The 23,186-nt window shown below is 42.0% G+C and overlaps 1 protein-coding gene across 1 annotated transcript in view; it reads left to right on the top strand.

Moving 5' to 3' along the window:
* Positions 1 to 8,478: 8,478 nt before the first annotated feature.
* The window catches only part of SP4 (Sp4 transcription factor), a 34,863-nt gene continuing 20,155 nt past the window's right edge, over positions 8,479 to 23,186 (top strand). The window contains exons 1-3 of the mRNA XM_067562085.1: positions 8,479 to 8,502; positions 9,132 to 9,226; positions 9,677 to 11,225. Of these exons, the coding sequence (XP_067418186.1) occupies positions 8,496 to 8,502; positions 9,132 to 9,226; positions 9,677 to 11,225 (1,651 nt within the window). The 5' untranslated portion in view covers positions 8,479 to 8,495. The remainder of the gene's footprint in view (positions 8,503 to 9,131; positions 9,227 to 9,676; positions 11,226 to 23,186) is intronic.

Genomic DNA, 23,186 nt, shown 5'->3' with positions numbered 1-23,186 from the left:
TTATTTTTTGTTTTGTGGTTATTTGTCTCTTTGGTATCTTTTATATTCCATTACGTAATATAAAAGAATGCCAAAAATGTAAAAGATCTCTTCAGTTGCATGGAACTAACTTACTTTTGCAGTGTTCATCTATTTGTCATTGCAAACATGTATTTCAACAGGAAACCACATCAGATGAATTAGGATTTCCTGTGCAGCTTTAAGAGTAGCAGAAAGCCATTGAGGTGTCTAGCTAGTTCAGAGTTGTTATCTACCATTATGGGAGATACAACTTTGACATAAAAACACTTTAGTAGTTCTTCATTGGAAGACTAAAGTATCTGGGCTACATGGTGTCAAATTAGTTCTGTCCACCTCTGTGGATTGCTTGCACCAACACGCAGCTACTGGGACTAAACATACAATAAATTGCAGTGTAAGAAAGCTGTCTTTGATGTCAGGCAACTGTGCTTGTGCTCTAAAATAAAAAATATGTACATACAGTCATAAATCAAGATGCTCTTCTTACCCAGATGGAGATCTGTTCATGGCCATGCTCTTTTTCCAAGCAAAAGAGCTCTCTTATTTCTTAGCAACATCTTATAGCGTTACATAATTCCAAGGAGTATCAGAAAGCAATTTCCTTTTCTCTCTCACACAATAACTAAGACTTGAAGAATAGAGAAGAATTTTGTTATGATTTATAATTTGATTTTTAACACTATGTGGGTGAATTATAGCAATCTGCACAAAGTTCTTTATAACACAGAAAGCACTTCTCATGCCTCTACCATAATTCCATCACAAATCAAGGAGGCGGAGAGGGGAAGGGAGAAGGAGATATGACCAGTATAAAATGTCATTGTCATTTTCTTGACTGTTTTTTGACAGCTTTTCCTTGAATCTGTTTTTTGTTCTTTTTTAAGTAATCACTGAATCCTGCCACAAGACATAGCAATGAACAAAGGAAACTGAGTACAAAACAAGAACAAAGATAAATAGGAGCTTTTCACAGAGGTTTAATTTTCACTACAAAGATCAGTTAAGTTTAAAAATGTTCTAACTACTAGGTGTTTTTAATTCATGGGGCCCCATTCATGAGGGCAGATGTATTTTCTAACGTCATTTATGGGTGCCTTCCATTTACCTTCAGCCCTTGACTTTTATATAAAGATAGGAAATGCACCTCCTTCAATGCTACTGTGTGGAACAGATGGTAAGAGGCCTCAAAAAGAGTGGATTAAATTTTCTACTAATTCTTAATTTTTGAAATAGTGTGAACATTAAAGTAAAATCTGCAACATATTTGTATCTGAATGTCTTTTATTTCCACTACAAACTTTCTGAGATAGGGTAACGAGAACTGAAAATACTATTCCAGTTGAGGAAGTACTATTCATTTATATAAAGGCATCACATTTTCAATAGTTTTCTCCATCCTATGCACCCATCCTCCATCCTATGCACCCTAACATTGTTTACTTTTTTGTCTGCCATTGTATACTGATCAGATGTTTTCACTGAGCTATCCACAGTCACATCTAGCATCCTTAATTCTGGCTTTTTCTAACTTTTGAGTCCTTGACTTTGCAACCTTAATGTTACAAATATTTAAAGTAATTATTATACTAAATTCAGTAACACCAGTTGTAGTATGGATCATTGGGGCACTCCATTTCTTTCAGTGCTGAGAATTGATAATTTACTCCCATATAACTGTTATAACTCCCTAATTAGTTTTTAATCCTGATAGTCCCTAGAATCATAATTATTTACCAGCCTCTTGGCAGAACTTTATCTGATCCACATAGAATTCTAAAGGGTTGGTGAGGCACAGTTTTCTCTCAGATAGGATAGGGACAAAGCAGAACAATTTATCAAGTGAATTTAGATGAAAACTATTTTTAATTGTTTTAGCTGATTTACCTGTTCCTGAATTAAGATTAATTTTTGTTAGCAGCTCAGCAACTTCATTTGAACATTCATTCAAAACTCTTGTATAAACGCTATTCATTCCTAATATGTGATGTTGATGTAGCTGTGTTGGTCCCAGAATATTAGAGACAAGATGGGTGAGGTCATACCTTTTATTGGACCAACTTCTGTTGGTGAAGAAGAAAACCTGAAGAAGAACTCCGTGTAATCTTGACTCTCTAACCAAGAGAAGTTGGTCCAATAAAAGATTACCTCACCCAACTTGCCTATCTGGGTGAAGCCTGCAAAGAAGTTAAACAGATTATTCTTTTGCATCACTATCTTTTTCTTCAAAGTAGCTGAATGGATTCATTGACTCTTGCAGGCTTCTGACTGCATGTATATATTCAAATATATTCAAAGAATGTATTTGTCTATGGATATTTTCATCTCAAATTCCATCATAGACTTCTCAGTTTCCATCATAGAAACTAGCTGGCACAGTTTATGTCCCTACCTATTTTTACAGATACTTTTTTTATTTGGTGTAACAGGGTGGCACCCACCTCTCGCAAGAGCCCCCTGGATGAGTGCATGTCTGCACCTCTCAATCTGTGGTGACCCCTGTCTACGGTTTCGATTTCTCAGTCCTCCAACCAAGTCACACACACAGTCTGTGGGCTTTCAACAAAATAAAACCCCTTCTGGGATAAATAGTTAAATGGAGGTCTATTGCAACACCACTCAGTCTTTAAGCAGTCTCAGAGTCTTCAACACAGTCCCAACCCTGGTATCAAGCCATATTCCCAGGGCTTCCTCCCTGAAGACAATGGTTTCACCCTCTCCGGGCCCTTCTGGCCCCTGATTTCCAGCTGTGCCACTAACAGTGCAAGTCCCCTTGTCAAAGTCCAACATTCAGGCCACTTCCCTCATGGCTAACAGGGGAGGTGAGAGACCCAGGCCCACAACAGGACATATAGCAACTCCCAGCAGCAAACCAAGAGCTCCCTCTTGTTTCCCTTGTCCCTGCCAGCAACTGCTTTGTGCATAGTTCTGCCAGTCCCATCAGCCAGCCAGAAGCACCACCTACACTCTTCTGGCTCCAGAGAGCAATTAACTAGCCTCGGCTACTGCAGCTCCTTTTATATGACCATCCTGGGCTCTGACTGGCAGCTCCCTGCAGTCCCTCTCTGAATGGCTGCTTCTTTTGCAGCCTCTCTAGGCCACTTGGAGGACTTTTCTATTGCTCCTTTTCTGTGGCAGGTGTGATAGGACCCTGAGGCTTCCAGCAGACATCCCGTCACACTTGAATAAATTCTTTAACCAAACATTTTTCCCCTTTCTTTTCTACTTGTTTCTTGGTTTTGGAGTACACATACACCCTGTCATTCTAGCATGGCATGATTATATTTTAATTTCTTAATTTTTGTCTTCAGTTTCATTTTTAAAACAGAGGTTTCTTTTATAAAAAAATAACTTTCTAAAATTAGGATCACTTTACTGATCTTTTATTATCTTATGGCTATTTTTACTTAGTCACTCCTTTGCAATTACTTCTTAAACCAAACCATCTTTGTTATTTAAGGCTAAGTCTCTTGTGCACCAGCAAAGCCAGATATTCCTAGAAGCAATTATTTATGGTGTAAGGAATATGGTTCTCCAAACTGTGTCCTGACTAGACATTTGATCAATTAAATCTGAGTTGTTGAAATTACCCATATATTACAATTTTACTAGTTTTTGTGTCCTCTTTGATTGCTCTGGATGTTGCACATCCTGTATCACTGTTCTTAATCCATAGGCCAGTATTACATTGACATTCTTGAGTTGGAATTTGTATCCAGATAGAGTATCTGGCTTCATCCTTTCCAGTCAGAAATATTATTTCAATAAAATCATGTAATATTTTTAAAAAAGAGAGTGAGAGAGATGAGAGAACATATTTAAGATTGCAATTGAATAAATTTGACATTTTGTTTCTTTGCCCCTCTACTAAAACTCAATGGTGTAAATTCCATCTTGTGTCCCCTTCCAACCTCTGCAGTACTTGGGGACCTGACACTTCCAAGAGGTACCCCTCATCTTCCTCCCATAAAGATCACTATGACTACTGAGAGCTTAGTCAGTATCTCCTCCTGCTGCTCACTGCTGACTTCGCAGTTCCCTATCTCCAAGTGCAGCCTGTGCTACTGGGAGCTGGTAAGAGAGAGTTAGCCACTGCAGGTAAAACCTGCTTCCACGTCTCATGCTCTTGGTTTAAGGGGTGAAGGCCCAGATTTTTAAAGGTGTTGTTATGGGTTTGGCTAACCTCATTGAAGCTTGTGGGTATGACAGTGACCTTTCTTTCAGGATAAGTGTAAAAAGCAATTGAGGTCTTCATGGAACTAGACAGCTGAAAGAACAGGAGCCTCCACCCCAAACACAGGCACATGGAAAGGCTTCAGTAGAAGTTGAACCATGTGGCCCAAGGGCTTTTGCTGGGGACTATTACAGCAGACACGGGGGCTAGGGCATTGATTAGTGGAGTTGTGTGTGTCTGTGTGTGCAAGAGAGGCAGTGAAAAACACCACAGAAACAGAAAAGGAGAAGAAAGGCAATGAGGAAGTCAAAACAAGCACTAAGAGCATGGCACTAAGAAAGCCTAGAGGGAGAGCTTTTTGATCTGAGTGCTGTCTGAAAGAGGCTTGGAATTGTGGACAAATAAGCTGTCTGCTGCTGTTTGATTCCTACTATGTTCAGGAAAATAGGACTTTAGGTTCCTAAGTCACTTTTGAAAATGGGACTTAGCCATCTAAAGCCATATCTACACTAAAGATACTACTGCAGCACAGCTATGACACTGCATTTGTGCCACTGGACTGCAGTAGTGTAGATGCTTCCTACAGTGACTGAAGGGGTTTTTCCCTTGCTGTAATTAATCCATCTTTCAGGGTAGCTAGGTTGACAAGAAAAAAAAAATTCCATCAGCCGAGTCATTTCTACACAAAGGGTTAAGCTGGCTTAACTACAGTGCTCAAAGATGTGAATTCTTCACACCCCGAGTGACATTTGTCGAGCTAAATGTTAAGGGTATCATTATTTAGGCCTTGCTGAGCTGAGCACATTTTACAAATGTGGACTAATGTATCTGTGTAGAGTCAGGTTCATGAGCACATGTGCAGACCCAGAAGGTGAAAAGGAGAGGGAGCTAGAAGGAACCCACGAGGATGTAGGTGGTCATTTGGGGGCAGAAAAAGCAATTTAGGAGAGAATGGGGATTTGGATGGAAGAGTCACATTGCAGGGCAGAGAAAGATAGGATGAAAGATACGGAAGAGGTAAGGAAGTATAAATTGATGGGGGAAGTTGATGTTTAGCAGCCAACAGAGGAAAAATTTAAGAGAAAGAGAACAAAAGCTTGGAAGATTGAAAACAAAAACTATGATAGATAAGAAAGAGAGAAGTAGAGATGAAATAACTAAGGTTGGACTCAACTAAGGTTGGATAAGTGGGAACAATTAAAAAAAATAAAAGGAACAGAGCCCTGGAACTATGGAAAAGAGAACAGTTAAAGGGCTGGGCCCGAAAGAAAATTGGATGGATAATTTTGTTTACCCTATCCCCATTCTTTATTGTACAATTTCCTGTGTTTTCTTTAATTTCTTTCAGTAGTAATTTCTTCCACGTGTGTCTCTCTAACAAATATGTGCTATCAGGGTTGATCCAACTCCCATTTAAATCAATAACAGATTTCCACTGAGTTCAGTGGGAATTGGACCCAATCTACCGTGAGCTCTTTTACAGCAAGGAGGGGAAGGCAGATTGCACACTGGGTCTTATAAGGACCAGGCTTTTTATCTGAAAGGGTAAAGAGACAAGACTCAGGAGACTTGAGGAGGAGCTGGAGAAAGGAATTGGGTAATAAGGGACATATGGGATGTAGCAAATGAGTAGAGGTACAAAGTGATGTATGAGGGGACCCACTTAGAAGTAGCACGTATGGTAAGTAAACATAACAATCATTATACCTTACTAAAACTATTTTTATTTCTATTCCCACCATCTGTCCATCACTGCCTTCCATTGTTACTCTTCCCTATCACCCAGTTAGACTGGGGTGGGGCTGGCAGTGCCCACAGTATTGAATACTTGGGGCCTGATTTTAAAAGGTATCTAGGCACCTAACAATGCAGTTAGAGGCCTAGTAGGAATTTCAAAAGTGCTTATGCAGATTAGGTGAAAAATAAGGAGCTTTTTCATTATAATCCCCACCCCCAACCCCTATCCAACCTTTTAAAAATTTTGTTGACAGTTTTAGCTCCACTGTTTGGAACAGGATCTTGAAAATCAGCAGGGGCGGATAGTTCTTGGGACAGTGGTGTCATGTGCTCTCCCCATGAATATCCATCCAAATTTGGCTGAGTTATAAACAGTAGGATGTTGATATTTGCACATGTGAATTAGCAATTATTCAGCGCTTGCAGTTTCGTTTTCTGAACATTCTAGCTGTACCACACAGATTCCCAAGTGCTGCTGGAAACAGTGGCCGGGAAATTTTAAAATGGAGTTTTTGTCCTTTTTTATTCTTTACGATGCTTAAAAAAAGCCTACAAGATATTTCATTTTGCTATGTTTTTCACTTTAGAAACATCATTAATGGCAAGCCTGATCTTCCTTTTTTCTAGAAGACTTGTTGGAGGCCTCAAATGGATATTGGGAGCTTTCTCACACCTTAGTGGAGGTGGAGTTTGACACACCTTTAACAAAGAAGTTATTTCTCCAATATACTTTGGTGTTAAATAGATGTTAATAAAAACGAGTGTCTTAAATAGTCTGACTGTTCCCAATGTTCAGCCTCTTCTGATGCCATAATTTCACAGCAATTCTTCCTTTGTTTGGAGTATATAGCATTGTCAAGATGTGGATTTGTAATGAAAATGAGCTGATTTACAGAAATAAAATATTATAATAGAAAAAAGATTTTCCTGCCTTCTTTATCCATTACAAATTTTTTAAAAAGGGGACCCGAGCCTCTTTTATGAGAAATGCATAAGGCACATAGCCTGTGGGGGATGGACTGGCACTGTTTTAAATCAAAATAGGTCAACAGGTTGCAACAGCCGGAGTGGCTTGTCAAGTGCTTTGAGATGCCTGGCACCGCAGCTGGTGTTACACAGACATGAGACTATAAGGCAGCGGTTCCCCACTTAGTAGGGGGTCTGCAGCCAAGTAACAGTAAGGATGTAGGAGGGTTTCAACTACTCATCCAACCTGGAGCCCTCCCAGGCCCAAGACTGGTTCTTAAAGCCTCGTCCAATGGGCCGCATACGGGATTAAAGGCACCTCCACGTAAACCTTGAGGAGCTCCTCTACTTCATCGTGTCTGGAAAGTTAAACCTTCCCACCCAGCTGCAGGTGCAAACCTCTCCTCCTCCTCCCCCTCCCCCCGTCCGTCACGCTATCCAAGCCCTCCCGGGGCCTCCTGCCCTTGGACAGCCACTCAGCGCATGCACACACTGGAAAACTACACATCCCGGCATGCGCCTCACTGCGCCTGGGCCGATTGAAAAGGCGAACCCGCTTGCCCTAAGCTCTCCCTTCTCTCCCTACCGGGCTTACGCCCGGGTGCGGGAAATATCTCTGCTGGGTGGGAAGGGTTAACCCACACTTCAGTTAGTTTCCCCCGGCCCCGGGAAAGTGCTGCTGGCGGGTACCACGGCGCGGGGAGCGCGCACGAGGAAGGCTGCAGCGTACCGGCAGCTGGGCCGAGAGAGGAATGGGGCGCGGCCCCAGAGAGAACCGATGCAGGGGGCATCGCCGGGTGACTGCAGGGCAGGCGGGGGGGAAGCAGGGTCGCGTCGGGGCACGCGGTGGTTACAGCACAGGCACAGCGCCTTCGCGCGCGCTGTCAGTCCGGGCGCGCGAGAGGTTTCCAGCTGGCGTTTGGTTGGCTCACCCGCCGCGCGGGCCCCGCCCACTTGCTCCTTTTCTTGTTCGCGCGCGCCCTGTCAATCAGCGGTTTGGCAGCTCGAGGCGAGGACTGAAGCTGCATCTCAGCACCCTGGCTTGGCCCCGCCCCCTGCCTGCCTCGCCTCGCGCTGTCAGGCAGCGCCGGGAGCTCTGCTGCAGACGAAGGTTCAGTTAGCTGCGGAGCTCGCGCCGCCTTGGTCCCGCCTCTTCCCGCCCTCTCTCTCCAGTCGCCAGTGCCCTGGCTGCCTGCTGTGGGCTTGGGTCGCGCGGAGCTCGGCTCTGTGGCCGTCTCGCGCCGCCCCAGCCCCGCCCCTTAGCTTAGCTTCGGCGGTGGGGAGCGGCCGAGTCGGCGGCTGGGCTCGGTTTCCAGCTCCGTGGGCGTCAGTTGGGCCTCGCTGGGCCCCGCCTCTCCTCCCCCCCGGCTGACTCCGAGCTGTCAATCAGGGGCCGGGCTCAGGGGCTGGCGGCGGCGGCGGGCGGAGAGAGGCAGCTACGCCACAGCCCAGCGGCGGCCATTCGTGGAAAAATAGGCCGTCCCGCTCCTCCCAGCTCCGGCTGCGACCGGCCTTCTCCCCGCTACCCCCACCCCACCCTCCGCCTCCTCCTCCTCCTCCTCCCCCCCAGAGCGGCGCCTCAGCGGGGCATTAATGCGGGATGAGCGGTATGTAACCTCCTCCCTCCCTCAGCCCGCCCCACCCTCCATCCCGCCCTCCCTCCATCCCCCTTTCTTTTCCGATCTCCCCTCCATCTCGTCCTCTTTCATCCCTCCTCTGGCCCTCCTTCTTTCCCCCTTTCTTCTCTGCCTTCCCTGCCCACTCCGCTCTCTGTCCCTCCTCTTCTCCTCCCTTCTCCATTCCCCCTTTCTCCTCTAGCCCTCCCTCCTGTGCACATCCTTCCCTCCTTCATTCCTCTTTTCCTCCCCTGCACAACCCTCCTCCTGCCCCCTAAAGCATCGACGGCCACTCAGGGCCGTCGATGCTTTAGGGGGCAGGAGGAGGAGGAGGGTTGTGGGTGGTGGTTTTGTGTAGTTTTTTTTTTTTTTTCCCTCCTGCTGTCTCTGGGAGAGGAAACCAAACCTCCCCTTTCTGGGTGTTAACTCTCCAACCCCCAAGGGTTGGGTTTCAAACCACGTTTTTTTTGGACTGGCTCTTTTGTCATAATGATTTGGATTGTGGTTTTCCCAGAGAGGTATAATGAAGGGACTGGGTACCAAAGAGGAGGTGCTAATAGGTTTGTTTTTGTATAAACAAAGGTGAATAATTAACCAGTTATGCTTCATCTTTTTTGCAGATCAAAAGAAGGAGGAAGCTATGCCCACAGAGGGAGAGAAATCTCCCGAGGCAGAGAACAACAATAATAAAAAAAGCAAAACTGGAGGTTCACAGGTAACATGCACATAAATAAGGAAGTGCACACCTCTTAATGTTTAAAATTAAATGTGCCATTAACTGCATTTCCTGCTTAAGGCGTCTTTCTTTGGAGTGGGTGAAACATGAATGGTAATCTTGACTGTTTGGATATTTTTTTGGGGTGGATTATACTTTAAGTTGATAAACTGCTTGCTGTGTATTGAAGAATTTTGTAAAAAGGACTGGATTGAGGAAGAAACACTTTAGCTGTAGTTTTATTTATTGGTGATCAATGGCCTTATTTTTCAAGTGTATGCGAAGATCTGAGAATATACTTCCTCATTCAGTTCTGTATGATCTTTCTGTGTACTAAAACATCTTGAACATTTTTGTGTTTTCTGCATAAACTCTGATAGTTGAACTGTCAAAAATAACTCAAACCTGTTTTCTTCTAAACTTGCTGCTGTTTTCTCTCTTTATGGGTAGGATTCTCAACCTTCGCCTCTGGCTCTGCTGGCAGCCACTTGCAGCAAAATAGGGACTCCTGGTGAGAATCAAGCAACTGGACAACAGCAGATTATTATAGATCCAAGCCAAGGTTTGGTGCAGCTTCAAAATCAACCACAACAGTTAGAATTAGTAACAACTCAGCTTGCTGGGAATGCATGGCAGCTTGTTGCTGCTGCTCCTCCTGCTTCAAAAGAAAATAATGTTACTCAACAAGGATCTTCTATTGCTTCAAGCACAACAAGTCCTTCTAGCAGCAACAATGGGAATACATCTCCTTCAAAAACCAAATCCAGCAATTCTTCTGCTACTAACCCCGGACAATTTCAAGTAATACAAGTACAGAATCCAAGTGGTAGTGTCCAGTACCAAGTGATCCCACAGATTCAGACAACGGAAGGTCAACAAATTCAAATCAATCCTGCTAATGCTTCAGCTCTACAAGATTTACAGGGTCAAATTCAGCTCATTCCTGCAGGGAATAATCAAGCTATCCTCACAACTGCAAATAGGACCACTTCGGGGAATATTATTGCTCAAAACCTGGGAAATCAGACAGTTCCAGTCCAAATTAGGCCTGGTGTTTCTATACCACTGCAGCTGCAGACTATTTCAGGTGCTCAGGCTCAGGTTGTAACAACCTTGCCTATAAACATTGGAGGAGTGACTCTAGCATTGCCTGTTATAAATAATGTGGCAGCAGGAGGAGGTTCTGGACAAGTTGGCCTGCCTACTGATAGTACGGTTTCCAATGGGAATCAGTTAGTATCCACGCCTGTCACCACTGCTTCTGTTAATACTATGCCAGAATCTCCCTCCACTTGTACAACCACTGCCTCAACATCTCTGACTAGCAGTGACACTTTAGTAAGCTCAGCAGAGGCAGGCCAGTATGCAAGCACAGCAGGCAGCAGTTCAGAGCATACACCTGAAGAACCTCAAACAACTGCTCCAGAATCAGAAGCCCAGAGCTCCAGTCAGCTTCAGCCTAATGGACTACAAAATGTGCAGGATCAGTCAAGTTCACTTCAACAGGTGCAAATTGTAGGTCAGCCTATTCTACAGCAAATACAGATCCAACAGCCTCAACAGCAGATTATTCAAGCCATTCCTCCACAGTCATTTCAGCTCCAGTCAGGGCAAACTATTCAGACCATCCAACAACAGCCTTTGCAAAACGTTCAGCTGCAAGCAGTGAGTCCAACTCAGGTACTCATCAGGGCTCCAACATTAACACCATCAGGGCAGATCAGCTGGCAAACTGTACAGGTTCAGAATCTTCAAAGCCTTTCAAATTTGCAAGTTCAAAATGCTGGGTTACCCCAGCAATTAACTATCACCCCTGTGTCTTCAAGTGGGGGTGCAACTATTGCCCAGATTGCACCAGTGGCTGTTGCTGGTACCCCAATCACACTGAATGCTGCCCAGCTTGCTTCAGTGCCTAACCTCCAAACAGTAAGTGTTGCCAGCCTGAGTGCAGCAGGTGTTCAAGTTCAAGGAGTTCCAGTTACTATTACCAGTGTTGCAGGTAAGTGTTCTATGACATATTTTCTTAAATTTAATAGTGTTGGGCATTGAGAGTGCTTTTTGCTTACACATCTAGGTTTAAGTTGTAAGAAAATAAACTAAATTTTTTAAATGAATTTTTAGAATAATATAGAGAGAGATGTATCCAAATATTCATGCGGCCTTTTCTAAACATGGAACTTGATTTAATTTGATCAAGTATATATCATATCATCATTTGAAATGATATTTGAATGTGTTTTTTAGAAAAAAGAACCACTTACTGGCAGTTCACTAAAGATATACTTTTTAGGTTTCTCTGTGGTCTGAGACTCCAGTAGTAAAACTTTATATATTTATCCAAATTTTCTGCAACACTAACCTTTTGGAGAACATTCAGCTCTTGATCTTATGCTGATAATTGCTATACACCATTCTTGATGATACTGGTGAAGGAGAAGACAACAAGTGAACTAAGATAATCTTGTGGCCAGTACTCACTTCAGTTGAGAATGGAATTGCTTATCACTATGTAGTTTCTGCACTACCTTCTGCTTCATAAACTGATCCTTTTACAGTCAGGGTTTCACAAATAGAGCATATGGCTGTAGAATAAGGAAAATGTTCTGAATTGGTTTGTACATATAGAGCATAATTCTCATAGTTTGTTTAAAAATCACTCTTAGATGTGGCTCAATGTTTAATTTTGGCAGTCTTAATTTATATTGTGAAGTGCTTGTCTGACGCTACTCTTCTCATGGGCTAGGAGTTGGTTTTTAGTTTTTAAATACCTTAATGCTGATAAACAAGATTTTTTTCATAAATATTTTGAAAGTGAATTCTCCAGGGTCTCTGCAGTTCTATGGGGGGAGGCGTGTGTGAAATATAAAATTTTAAAGTTAAATTTTGATATGTAAATTTTTGGCAAAATGTTGTTTTTTATAACTTCTTGTTTAAAATAACATGATTTAGGGGTTCTTCCCACTTTGGTAGTAAGAAGTAGAAAAATCTCCAAATCACCACTAGAAAAGGTTTGCTAGTGTAATGTAGGTGCAGCTTCTACCAGCAAAAAAATGTGTTTTTGCTAACATACCTTATACAGATTCCTTGAGCAAAATAAGCTGTTATGGTAAAAGCACTCTTTTTGCATCTTTTTGCCAGTATAAAAATGTGGTGGTGGTTTTTAAATAAATAAATAAAAGACATCCCAACTGACATAGTGTCAGAAGTTTCAAGTGTAGATGTAGCCTTACCCATTGTACATGTGTGCATATGCTAAGCAGGCTGTTCTATGCCAAATGAAATGTAGCTGTAGGCCCAGGAATTCTTCATTTTTTCAGGGGGTATTAACCATCATTTCTAACTTCTGATAAGAAGACCTGAAAGCTAGTGTAGTTTTGTCTCTCCTTTGGTACTTCCTTTGTTTTTTCATGGCTTTAACTATCAAGAACTAGTTTGTAATGACTGCATCATATATGTATTTTCACTTTCCTCTGCAATATGAAGTGCAGGTCACTTGCTGGGATTATCTGGGTATATCTCACTTCATCGGTTTCCTTCCATTGTAGGATCCTTGGGTATTGTTGCACCTTGGTCTTGATGCATCTCACTTCTAGTCTACCTGCGGCACGTAACAGTATACTTTGGTCTGATTTCAGTTGTTGGGTTTAGCATGCAGCTGCTGGGTGGTGGTTGTATCCTGCAGTGTACCAGAGATCAAACTAGATGATCTGGTGGTTCCTTCTGGCCTTAAACTCTGACACTCTGTGCTGCAATTAATACTCCTGGGTTACTGAAAAACAGTAAGTTTGTTTTCAGTGGTGTCTCCTCTCAGTAATCAACATTCAATCTTGACCTTTGCCTGCTCTTCGCTGCTATGATTCAAACAAGTGATATTGCACTCTGGAAATGGATTGAATAGTTCTGCTGTAGAGCTAGCTGGCCAATTTGGATTGGAGAATTGTCTTGGAAGGGGGCTTTTGCATATTGTCAGAAGAACTCCTTAGCATGAACTCTTACTGGAAGGCTGCTTGGGGAAGCAGTATAGGAAACAACAAATTTTCTGCTTCTTGTGTGCTGTTTAAGCCTCTACTATGTACTAGGCATAAGTGGGAATTTGGCTGAAAGGATAATATGGAGTCCTTTGACCATGCTGCTATTCATACAGTTTCCCAGACCAGGCTATGATGTGTTCTCTTGGCAGGTAGAGAGAGCAAGACACAAAGTAGGGGGAGGGAAGTCATATGGCAGTCCTATGGTACTAGGGAGGCTTCACTGTAGATGAAGGTTCTTGCCTCTTGTCCCTTCCTCCAAAAACATTGCCCACATACACAGCACACTGGCTGAGTGCTCTTGTAAATGAGGTGAGGTGAATGTTGATTAAAAGTCTCTGAAATATAACCACATCTCTCCTTGAAATATTTCTTCATTAATATGAATATTGTGGGATAGAGGAGAGGAATAAAAATTAACTGAGTTTTATTTTTGACTGTCACTAGTGAAAAGCATTAGTTAATAGTTTAAATTGCTATTCATTAGGAGACTACATAGACTGATAATTCCATTATGATATGATGTCGCATATAGAAATTAGATTGGAGTTTTGTTACTTAATAGAGATTCTACCACCATTTATAAACTTAATATTTAAAAAAAGACACTGCTTTTTACTAGAAATGTTCTCATTTGCGTAATAGGTGAACTACTATAAGCTAATAATTATATTCCATTGTCATAGATCCATAAATACAGATGAAAAGGGAACTGTCATAATTGTCTTCAGGTAGTGTATTTTTTATTTTTATTTATTTCTTTTTTACAAAGTACTGTTGTCCTTCATCAATAAGTTCTGTCTTGGCTTTGGCAATTTGTTTCATGTTTGCACTGGGGGTGGAGGTCACACACCAGGGGCTCCTTACATTCCACCACTCCCTCCCCACCCCCCAGCTGTGTGTGTGCACCACCCTTCCATCCTCCTCCACTTCAGGGATTCCTGTGACTTCCACCCACTTCATACATGGGGGTCTCTGTGATCCCCATTTCCCTCCCTCTATAGCAGAGGTCCCCCTATCTCCCCTTTGCTGCATGCCAGATTCCCTCAATCTTTGCCTTTTGTGGTGTTCTGTGTGCCCCTCATGCCTATCTCTTTCCCCCACATTAGAGGCTCTCTGTACTACTTTCAGCCTCCCCTTGTTTGCCAAGGATTATGTTCACACTCCTTCTCCCCATTATTCTTTCTGTCTGGGAGATAGACCATTCACAGTGTCAACTCTGTGTGGAGGATAGGCAGAGATGAGATTGTGGTATTATGTTGGACGGCACTAATGAATGCCATCAACCAGTTGCTTGACCTATAGATAGTTGCAAAGGTGCTTGAAGGTCTGGCTCTGCTAATCAGATAACGAGGGGCTTCATGAATCCTCCATATTTCCCTTTCTGGCTTTCCTCAAAATCAATAGGGTTTTGGCCATTGATGCCTAGAACACTTTCTGAAATCGTGGAATTGATTGGGTGTGGCAAGCAAGTTATCACATTATGAAGGTACGAACAGAAATGCTGTCAAGTTGAATGCAAGGCCCTTTGCAAGCTTAGCCAATAAAGCAGTAGCAGTGCATAGAGGTTAGTTTATTAACCATTAAATATGTGCATGGCATACTTCACTAGATTAACTTTTATTCCATTGTTCTTTTGGTAGTCCAATGTAGTTAGTCGTTATGTAAATTTGTATTAGTTTTATGCTGTTCATTTCACTCTTGTAAATGTTTACCTGTTAATGTCAAAGTTACTGGAATTCTAACTTCTGTAGTTGAATTCTGACATGATCAATGCAATTAAGCTTTGCCCAGCATTTGTAGTGAAGACCTCTATCCTAGTGTAATAGTTAACCATGGGACATTCTAGCAGATGAAACTGTGGGGTTGCTGAGGTTATCTGATAGATACAGGTTCTGGCGTTTTGTGATTGTAATTTCTGACTGATGTGGAAAGGTCAGATTTACATTCTGAAAAGTTGCTTTCGCCTAATGCTCAATCTGGAGGTCATGAATGGATTGTGGCTTGAAACCTTGAACTCGCTGAGAGCTTCTTAGGAAGAGCCATGTAGCTCTAGTCATCCACAATGCCTAAAGACACACACGGCCTGATCCTGAAGTCAATAGAAGTTTTGCATGAACATGAACTGTAGGATCTGGCTCAGAAATTGGATGTCTCGACTAACATGAGGCAGGGAATCATTGCACTCTTCCAATCTGTTAATTAAAAGATTGGTCTTTGCCTGATCAGTTTAGAACCCAAGGCTTGATTTTGGCTTCAGTTCTTAGTAATATGAGGACTGTAGAATTGGGCCATTGGTTAGAATGTCTTATGTAACTTAAAATACATACCGTGTGCACTAGATCATGCTGTCCTCTGGAGTATTTTATTATCTGTATTGCAGTAGTGTTTAGAGGCCACATGTTGTGATTATAAAATAACAAAATAATCTCTGGAGTACTCAGACTCTAACTCAACATTTTTCATAGTGTATGGAGTTTCCATCTCTCTCTCCAGTGGGCACAAAGAACTAGCTGGGGTGAGGGCAGCAGATAAGCCTCCTGTTGTCCAGAGTCTTAGCTTTAACTAAGGTTTCTAGCTGGTAGGATTGTGAAGAAAACATTTTTAAAATTACCAGTATTAAGTGATGCGGCAGTGTTTGCCTGAGTTTACAGAGAGCATGATTAAATGCCCCATTCATTTCAGGGTGCTAACTCAAATTCTGATTATATTTTAAATAGAAAAATTGTTAATTATTTAATTGCTCATCAAAAATGTAAGAAAGGAAACTATTATGAAAATCTACTCTGATAGTTCATTTTAGGAAGGCCTTTAACAATACATGGTAAGGTTGGGGGGGGGTGTTGGTTTTATTGTTTCTGAAGAGGTGCGTGAGAGTTGGATTTGGCATTCAGAAGTTGAGGAAATGCTGTTGTAACTTGTGACTGTTCAGAAATACTGTATTTTGCAAAATTTCATTCATGTGGTGTTTGCCATTAACTTTTATGGGGAAAAAAATTAAGTTGTATGTATGGCAGTTTAAGAAACAGCCTGTACTTTGTGTGTGCTTAATTTGTGGTGTTAGTATATGTCTCTGGTAAACAACTTCAGTTTCAGTTTTCATGTCATGTTTCATGTTCCACCATTAGCTGTTCTGAAGTTTTAAGTCTGTGACAAATGATGACAGAAAAATTAACTGTTGGTTTAAAAAAAAAAAAAAATTCTCACATAATGGAGACAATAAAAACCAAATGATTGAACTGAAGTGTTATACTTGAATTTTTCCTTATACAGACACTTAAAGGATTTAGGAAAACATGTACATGAAAGAGGTATGCAGTAACATAAAGCTTGAAAACTCCACTTGCCCACTTAATTGTAGCAAGTAAGAAGCTGTCTTTTTCACTATCAAATTCTGTAAAATCAAGGTTTACACTATAAATAAAAGCTTCTAGCCATTACAGTTACAAAGTACCTTCTAAACATGAATCTATATAAATTGAAGCAGTCACGGTCAACATCTGGGGACTGACATATCCAGTACTTGGACAGCAGTTCTCAACTTTGTCAATCCAGAATCCTGTGGGCAAAGTGAAACTAGCAAGAAGGTGGAAAGAGGGAGGAAAAGTTCATTGCTGGTGTTGGCAGGCACACTTCAGTCAGAGGAAAACTTGATAAACTCTAGCTCATGGGTCGGGGTGCTCACAAGGATGTGAAAGATAGGGGTTCAGTGTTCCCCCCTTTGCCTAATGTGGAGAAGTGATATGAAACTTGGGTTCCCCATATTGCTGGAGAGTACCCCTAATTAACCAGGAGGATATATTTATCTATATGCATTTCCTTAAGTAATTAAATAGCTTAACTTACGTTTATTCAGATTCTTAATTTTTATATTTTTTACATTAGAAAATGGTGAGTGATACATTTTTTATCTACTAGCTAATTAAGTTTGTGATTTGTGTCAAGTCATACTTGAACAGAAATTTAAATCCAATTAAAAATACACAAACAGCATTTGCACATTGTTTTAGTTAAATAAAATAACCTTATATGCTAGATGTGATTGGGTGCCTGGGATAGAACACACTGAGAATGCCACACTTAGGGCAGACAATCCCCCAAAACTGGTGGTTTATTCTATAATTAGATTCACCAATCCAGTAACAAAAGAGCTTCTGCAATACCACACTGGTTAACCAGAAGTCAGACAGTCCCCTTTAGCCATTCCAGCCCTTGGCTCCCATCCATACAACCCAATCCTATATAGTGAGAGCTTTTTTCACAATATATGAGGTACTAATCCCAAAGGATCAGACACATATCCTCAACTCACTATGAATCTCCGATCTTAACCAAATATCACCCTGTCACCCAATCCTTAAACTAACTAAAGTTTTAGTAATAAAAGAAGCTATGATTAAAATGATTAATAGTTCATATACATACAGATGGTTGCAAAGTCCTTATATCAAGTTTGTAGCAGTCATGGAATAGACTACTGGCTTGCAAATGTCTCTCTGGTAACATCCAAAAGATTGGAAGGTCCTCAGTTCATAGTTTAAGATGCTGCTTTTAGTTGTAAAACCAGCCTTCTAGAGAATTAGAGCAGGAAAGAGGCAAAATGGAGGCATCTCAGATCTTTTATATCCTCTGCCATGTGCCTGGAAATTTACTATCCAAAACAAAGCCCATGTCCTAGGTGCCGGGAAAGTTACTGGCCCAAGATGAAGTCCAGGATTTGCTGAATCACAGGATGTGGCTATTGGCTTCTCGCTGTCTGAGGCATCCTCAGGAAGAGCTATTTGGACGGGGTGAGTTTCTTCAGTGGCCCATTGTGAGAGGAATGTCCTGGATGGGCCATCAACACACAGTTGTCTAGCCCTACTGTAAATTCCATCAGGGGGATGTTACCCAGGAAAAAACATATTTAAGATGCAAGTACATAGCCAATATTCATAACTTCAAACAAATATGACACATGCATATAAATAAGATAATCATACTTACAAATCATAACTTTTCCATTGATACCTTTATTTAACATACTTTGTACAAGATTTGTTGCAATTGTATAACAGTGGTGATACCAATGCTATAAATGGTCATCTTTAATCATACAGCATCATACTGGATACAAAAGAGAAAAAGTTTTAAGTGCAAAATATGTTTGAACTGATTTATTAAGCAAAGAGGCTTTGAATTTTATTGATTGTTTCTGGTCCTGTGTCCTTCAAAATTTTAGAACTAGCAGATCTCATTGTCTCACCTTGTTTTTATTTATAGATTGGAAGAGAAGAACAAGTTTTCCTGATTTTTTTTTTTTCCAACTCCCAGACATTTTCTTAACTTTAAATGAGCTAGTAATTGAACTGAACTAGTTAAATTGAAATGAAGAAAATATTCCTTCTGCATCTGCGGAAGAGGCTACTGTTGTCAAAAGCTGATTTAACATTTTAACAAACTCTGCTTCTAGGTGCTTAGAAGCTCTGCTTCTAGGTGCTTAGAAAATGTCGTCCTTAGTATAATTTCACATTTAATTTTAATCTGGTTTATTCTTTTAAAAAAAACTTTAAATAAAAAAATCCAACTCAAGTTTATGATGATTTTTTTAAAAAAAATTAGACTTTTGTCTACCCTGGCTTATTCAGATGTGAATGTCTTTCAGTCTCTCCTGTTGAAGCAGTTTCATTGTGTATAAATAAATAGTCCTCGTGCAACAGAGAGTGAGAATGAATCTGTAACCTGATAGGTAAGGCACTCCCCATCTGGATGTGGGAGACCCAAGTTATGTCCTTGCTTCAATGACTTATTTATACAAAGTGAAACGGCTTCAACAAGAGAGACTGCAAGACCTATATCAGAATATTCCATAGCTCAGTTGTGACTGTTGCATGAAGGCCTGGGGAATAAAGTCACATGGGGCTGTGAACATTGGCACAGCACTAAAGTGAGCTATCCTTGCTGCAATATCACCATCATTTTTTAATGTTCATACCTGAAGCCTGGTTGTTTTTACACCTCTGATTGTCTATTTTCTGTCTCTCCTCTCATTGTTTCATTGTGAGATGAGTGGCATTTTAGTCTTGTTCTGCAAGACGTCAGTTTAACCCACTAGACCAAACTTAAACACGAACTTAGGTACTATACTGAATAGTTCAGTGGAAGCCTCACTTTTTGGATTTGTTTTCTTTCTAGCAAATTCAGTAGCTGAAAGATCAGTCAGTTAAGTATCTTTTCAAGGATTATTTCCCTCAGTTTCTGGTATTATACATAAGGGAAAACAAAATCAAGTTGCATTTCAGATATGCTAATTTTTTCTCTCTCCCCCTTCCCCTCTCCGGCCTCTCTCAACCCCAGGCATAAAGGGTGGAGCACTCCCAATTGCCACACTTATCCTTTGCCACCCAGGATCCTGGACAAAAGACTTTGAGCTGCAGGGAAGGATGGTGGGTCATGAGATCCAGATGTATTGAAGAATCAGTTACTGTAAAGATATGTAACTGTTCTTTGACTATCTGTATACACATGCATCCCACTCTCAATGATTAGCCAGCAGTTAACTTCGCCAGGAGGTGGGAGCTAGGAGCTCATCTAAACGATAATTGCTGAAATGCCTGATCAAACTGAGATCAGAACTAGAGGCTGACACGGATGAATAGTGGTTGGTGAATGTCTGAACAAAGCTCCATGAAGCTGCTCTGCAGGTTTCAGCTATGGGGATTCTTCTAAGATATGTTGCTGCGGTCACTTGTGGCATGGTCGAAAGAAATGTAATATGAGATGGAAGTGTCAACTTATTGATATCCTGTGATATTAATAAGATCAATAAGATCTAATACAATCTGTGATCCACTTTGTAAGTCTTTGTGCTGAAATAGCTTGTCCTTTGGACTTGTTTCCAAATGCCACGAGCAGTCACAAAAGCAATTTCCAAAGCTGTTTTGTTCTGTGGAGGCAAACAGACTGTAATCTTCTCGTATCCAAAGCATGAAGTCTTGCCTTCCTAGAAGATGAATGATGGAAGAACACTGATAAGTGCATCTACTGATTGATGTGAAAGTCAGAGACCACCTTAGGTATAAATCTGGGGTGAAGTTTCATGTTTACTCTGTCTGCATAAAATATCATAGCTGGGGGACACATCAGAGCCTCAATCTCACTCACTCTCCAGGCAGAAATGATTGCTACCAAGAACGCAGTTTTAATTGTCAGATAAAATGAACAGGATGTCATGGGTTCAAATAGTGGATATATCAATGAGGGAATTTTCAACTCTTACAAAGAGGAACTTTTCCTGACATGTAGAAAAATTTAAGACAATCCTTTTAATAATCTGCAAACAGTTGATAAGACAAAGCCAAGTCATTTTGGACTAGTGGCCAATAGGCAGATGCTGCTACATGAACTTTGATGGAACTAAGAGCAAGACCCAACTGCTTTAAAGACAAGTAGTCCATTATAACCAAAATCAAAGCTTGTAATGTACTAAATCTGCATTTAGAAGCTGTGAGGAAAAACATTTTCACTTTGCATTCTATGTACACTTTGTGTAGGATTTTCCAGTCTGAAATAGAATATCTTGATCTTGTGTAGAACAGCTTCTCTTCACTGATGTCAGCCACATAGCATCCATGTTACTGGGTACATGGGTGAAGGGTCCAATGAATTATAAAAAGATGATCTGAGAGATATAGTAGGTCTGAAAACCAGAACTTGACATGGCTGTGTAGGAGAGCTAAGAAGGTCACCTCTCATGGACTCATTTCTGATCCCCAAGTGACCTACTTTAGAACCAGTAGGCCTTAGGTTTGTTGTGCTTTGTGCTTCCAGCTGGTGGCAGGCTGTATAATAGACCCTGTTGTCTATAGGATGTTACACATCATAGTTGCAGGGAAGCAAGGATCAAATTATAAGGACAAATCATTTTATTCCTTGGAAACTAGGAGCAGATGAAAAGGAAAGGGAACTGGCAGGGAATCAAGAATGTTAACTAAATGAGTAATCAACCAGACCTACAAGAATAATTTAAATACACTTCCTCCCTCAAAAGCCCAAGACGAAGTAAAAATAACTTCCCATCTCGAAAGTCTTTCCACCTGCTGGTTGGAGTTGGAGCTTGAAAAAGAGTGATGCCCTTCTCTTGGAAGCCCTAGTTGTCCCCTGTAATGCAGCTGGCAGTCAGTTCTTCCTGGCAAGAATTCATCTTGGGTCTCAGTCTTTCCTTTATGGTGCAGTGTGTTCCTTGTCAGTCTCAAACCTTGGCCATCTCTTGAATCCCAGTGCAGGGGAATCATACCAGGCGTAGCTGAAAGGAAGCTCTTTCAGGTAGAGAAGACAAAATGGAGTCTCAGCTCTTTTGTGGAAGAAAGAAACCCAGGAGCTGCATCTTCTCCTATTCTGTAACTAGATTCACTGCAGATAGTTCCCTTCACAAATGTTGTCCCTTCCTGGACTCAGCTCAGGTGTCAGGGGGGTCCCAGCCATGGGCAGGCTTTCTGGGGCCTGCAGTTGGTTGGCCAGATACGTCAGTCAGATTCTGGTCTGGTAACTCCACTGTTTCAGCCCTTACTGCTGGGCTGGGTCTGAAGACAGGCAGTCTCAATTTTGGTTCCCTTAGGCTCTGTGGTGCTGTCTGGGGACTGCTTTTCTCAAATCACTAAAACGGCATGAACTGAAAAAATTAGTTGTTCTTCGAGTGCTTGCTCGTGTCCATTCCATGTTAGGCATGGGCACTTCATGTGCACTGGTGCTAGAGCTTTTTCCCTCAGTGGTAGGGCTGGCTCTGGCTCTGGCTCCAGCCCCTACCTTCTCAGTTCTTTCTTATCCCTGGTGACGGTTGCTGGAACGACTCCCTTGTGTCTGCAAGCCTCCAGTGGTTTTTTCATTGTATTCTAGTGTAGATAGTTGTTAGTTGTAAGTGTACTCACAGCCTCCCTGGTGGTCTCAGCAGCTAATGAAAGAGACAAGTGAGTGCCACCCCAAAGAACAAAAACGTCAAAGACTAGATTTATTTGGCGGGAACGTTTATTCAACGGCCAGCCTCAAACCAGAAAGCATTTCTGGGGAGATACGATTTCAATGTCTTCCTGCCTCAGGAGTCAAGGCAAGAATTTGCAGTCATCCTGGAGGAAGGCAAGTCGGTGGCCAAGGCCTCCCTCCAGGCAGACTTAGATGCGGCTGACTCGATGGCTAGGACAATGGCATCAGCCATCTCTATGAGGTGGTCCTTGTGGCTGCGGTCCTCAGGCCTATCTCATGAGGTGCAGCAGTCTGTGCAAGGCCTCTCTTTCAAGGGAGCATCACTGTTCTCAGAAGAGACTAACACCATGCTACAGGGCTTTAAAGATTCTAGAGCCACACTGAACTCCTTGGGCCTGTACACACCCCGGCCTCCAGGAAGCATTTTAGGCTCCAGCAGCCTCAGATTTTTGGGCCAGGCTAGATGCAAATCCAGTCGGAAGAAGGGAGAAGGTTACAAGCACCGTCAGGGCCAACTTTCCATTGCCCCGTCAGAGTAGGGCTTGAGCTGATACCCTGTTGGAAATAAAAAGGCCTTTTGAAGGCATGCCCAAGGATGACCTGCCAGCCTCTGTACAGAATAGATCCTCCCTCTTATTTTTGGACCACTTATTGCCCTTCCTCCCTGCATGGTCCTCTATAACAACAGACCGATAGGTATTCTGTACCATAGCAGTGGGGTACACCCTCCAGTTTGTTTCTGTTCTCCCTTCTTACCCCCTCAATCCCCGTCCCTCTTCAGGAACTCTTTTAATGAGCAACTTCTCATCCAGGAGGTACAAGCCCTCCTGCGGGTGGGGACCACAGAGGAAGTTCCCCAAGACTTGAGATAGAAGCCGTTATTTTCTAATTCCGAAAGCAAAAGGGGGCCTACAGCCCATCCTGGATCTGCCTTGCCTCAACAAATATCTCAAGAAGATGAGGTTCCTCATGGT

This window comes from Emydura macquarii, unplaced genomic scaffold (assembly GCF_026122565.2).
Source record: "Emydura macquarii macquarii isolate MOO-44397 ecotype Brisbane River unplaced genomic scaffold, CSIRO-AGI_Emac_v2 contig_2422, whole genome shotgun sequence".
Classification (NCBI taxonomy): domain Eukaryota; kingdom Metazoa; phylum Chordata; order Testudines; family Chelidae; genus Emydura; species Emydura macquarii.
Note: the sequence above shows the minus strand (reverse complement) of the source record. Positions and strands in the feature narration are given on the sequence as shown.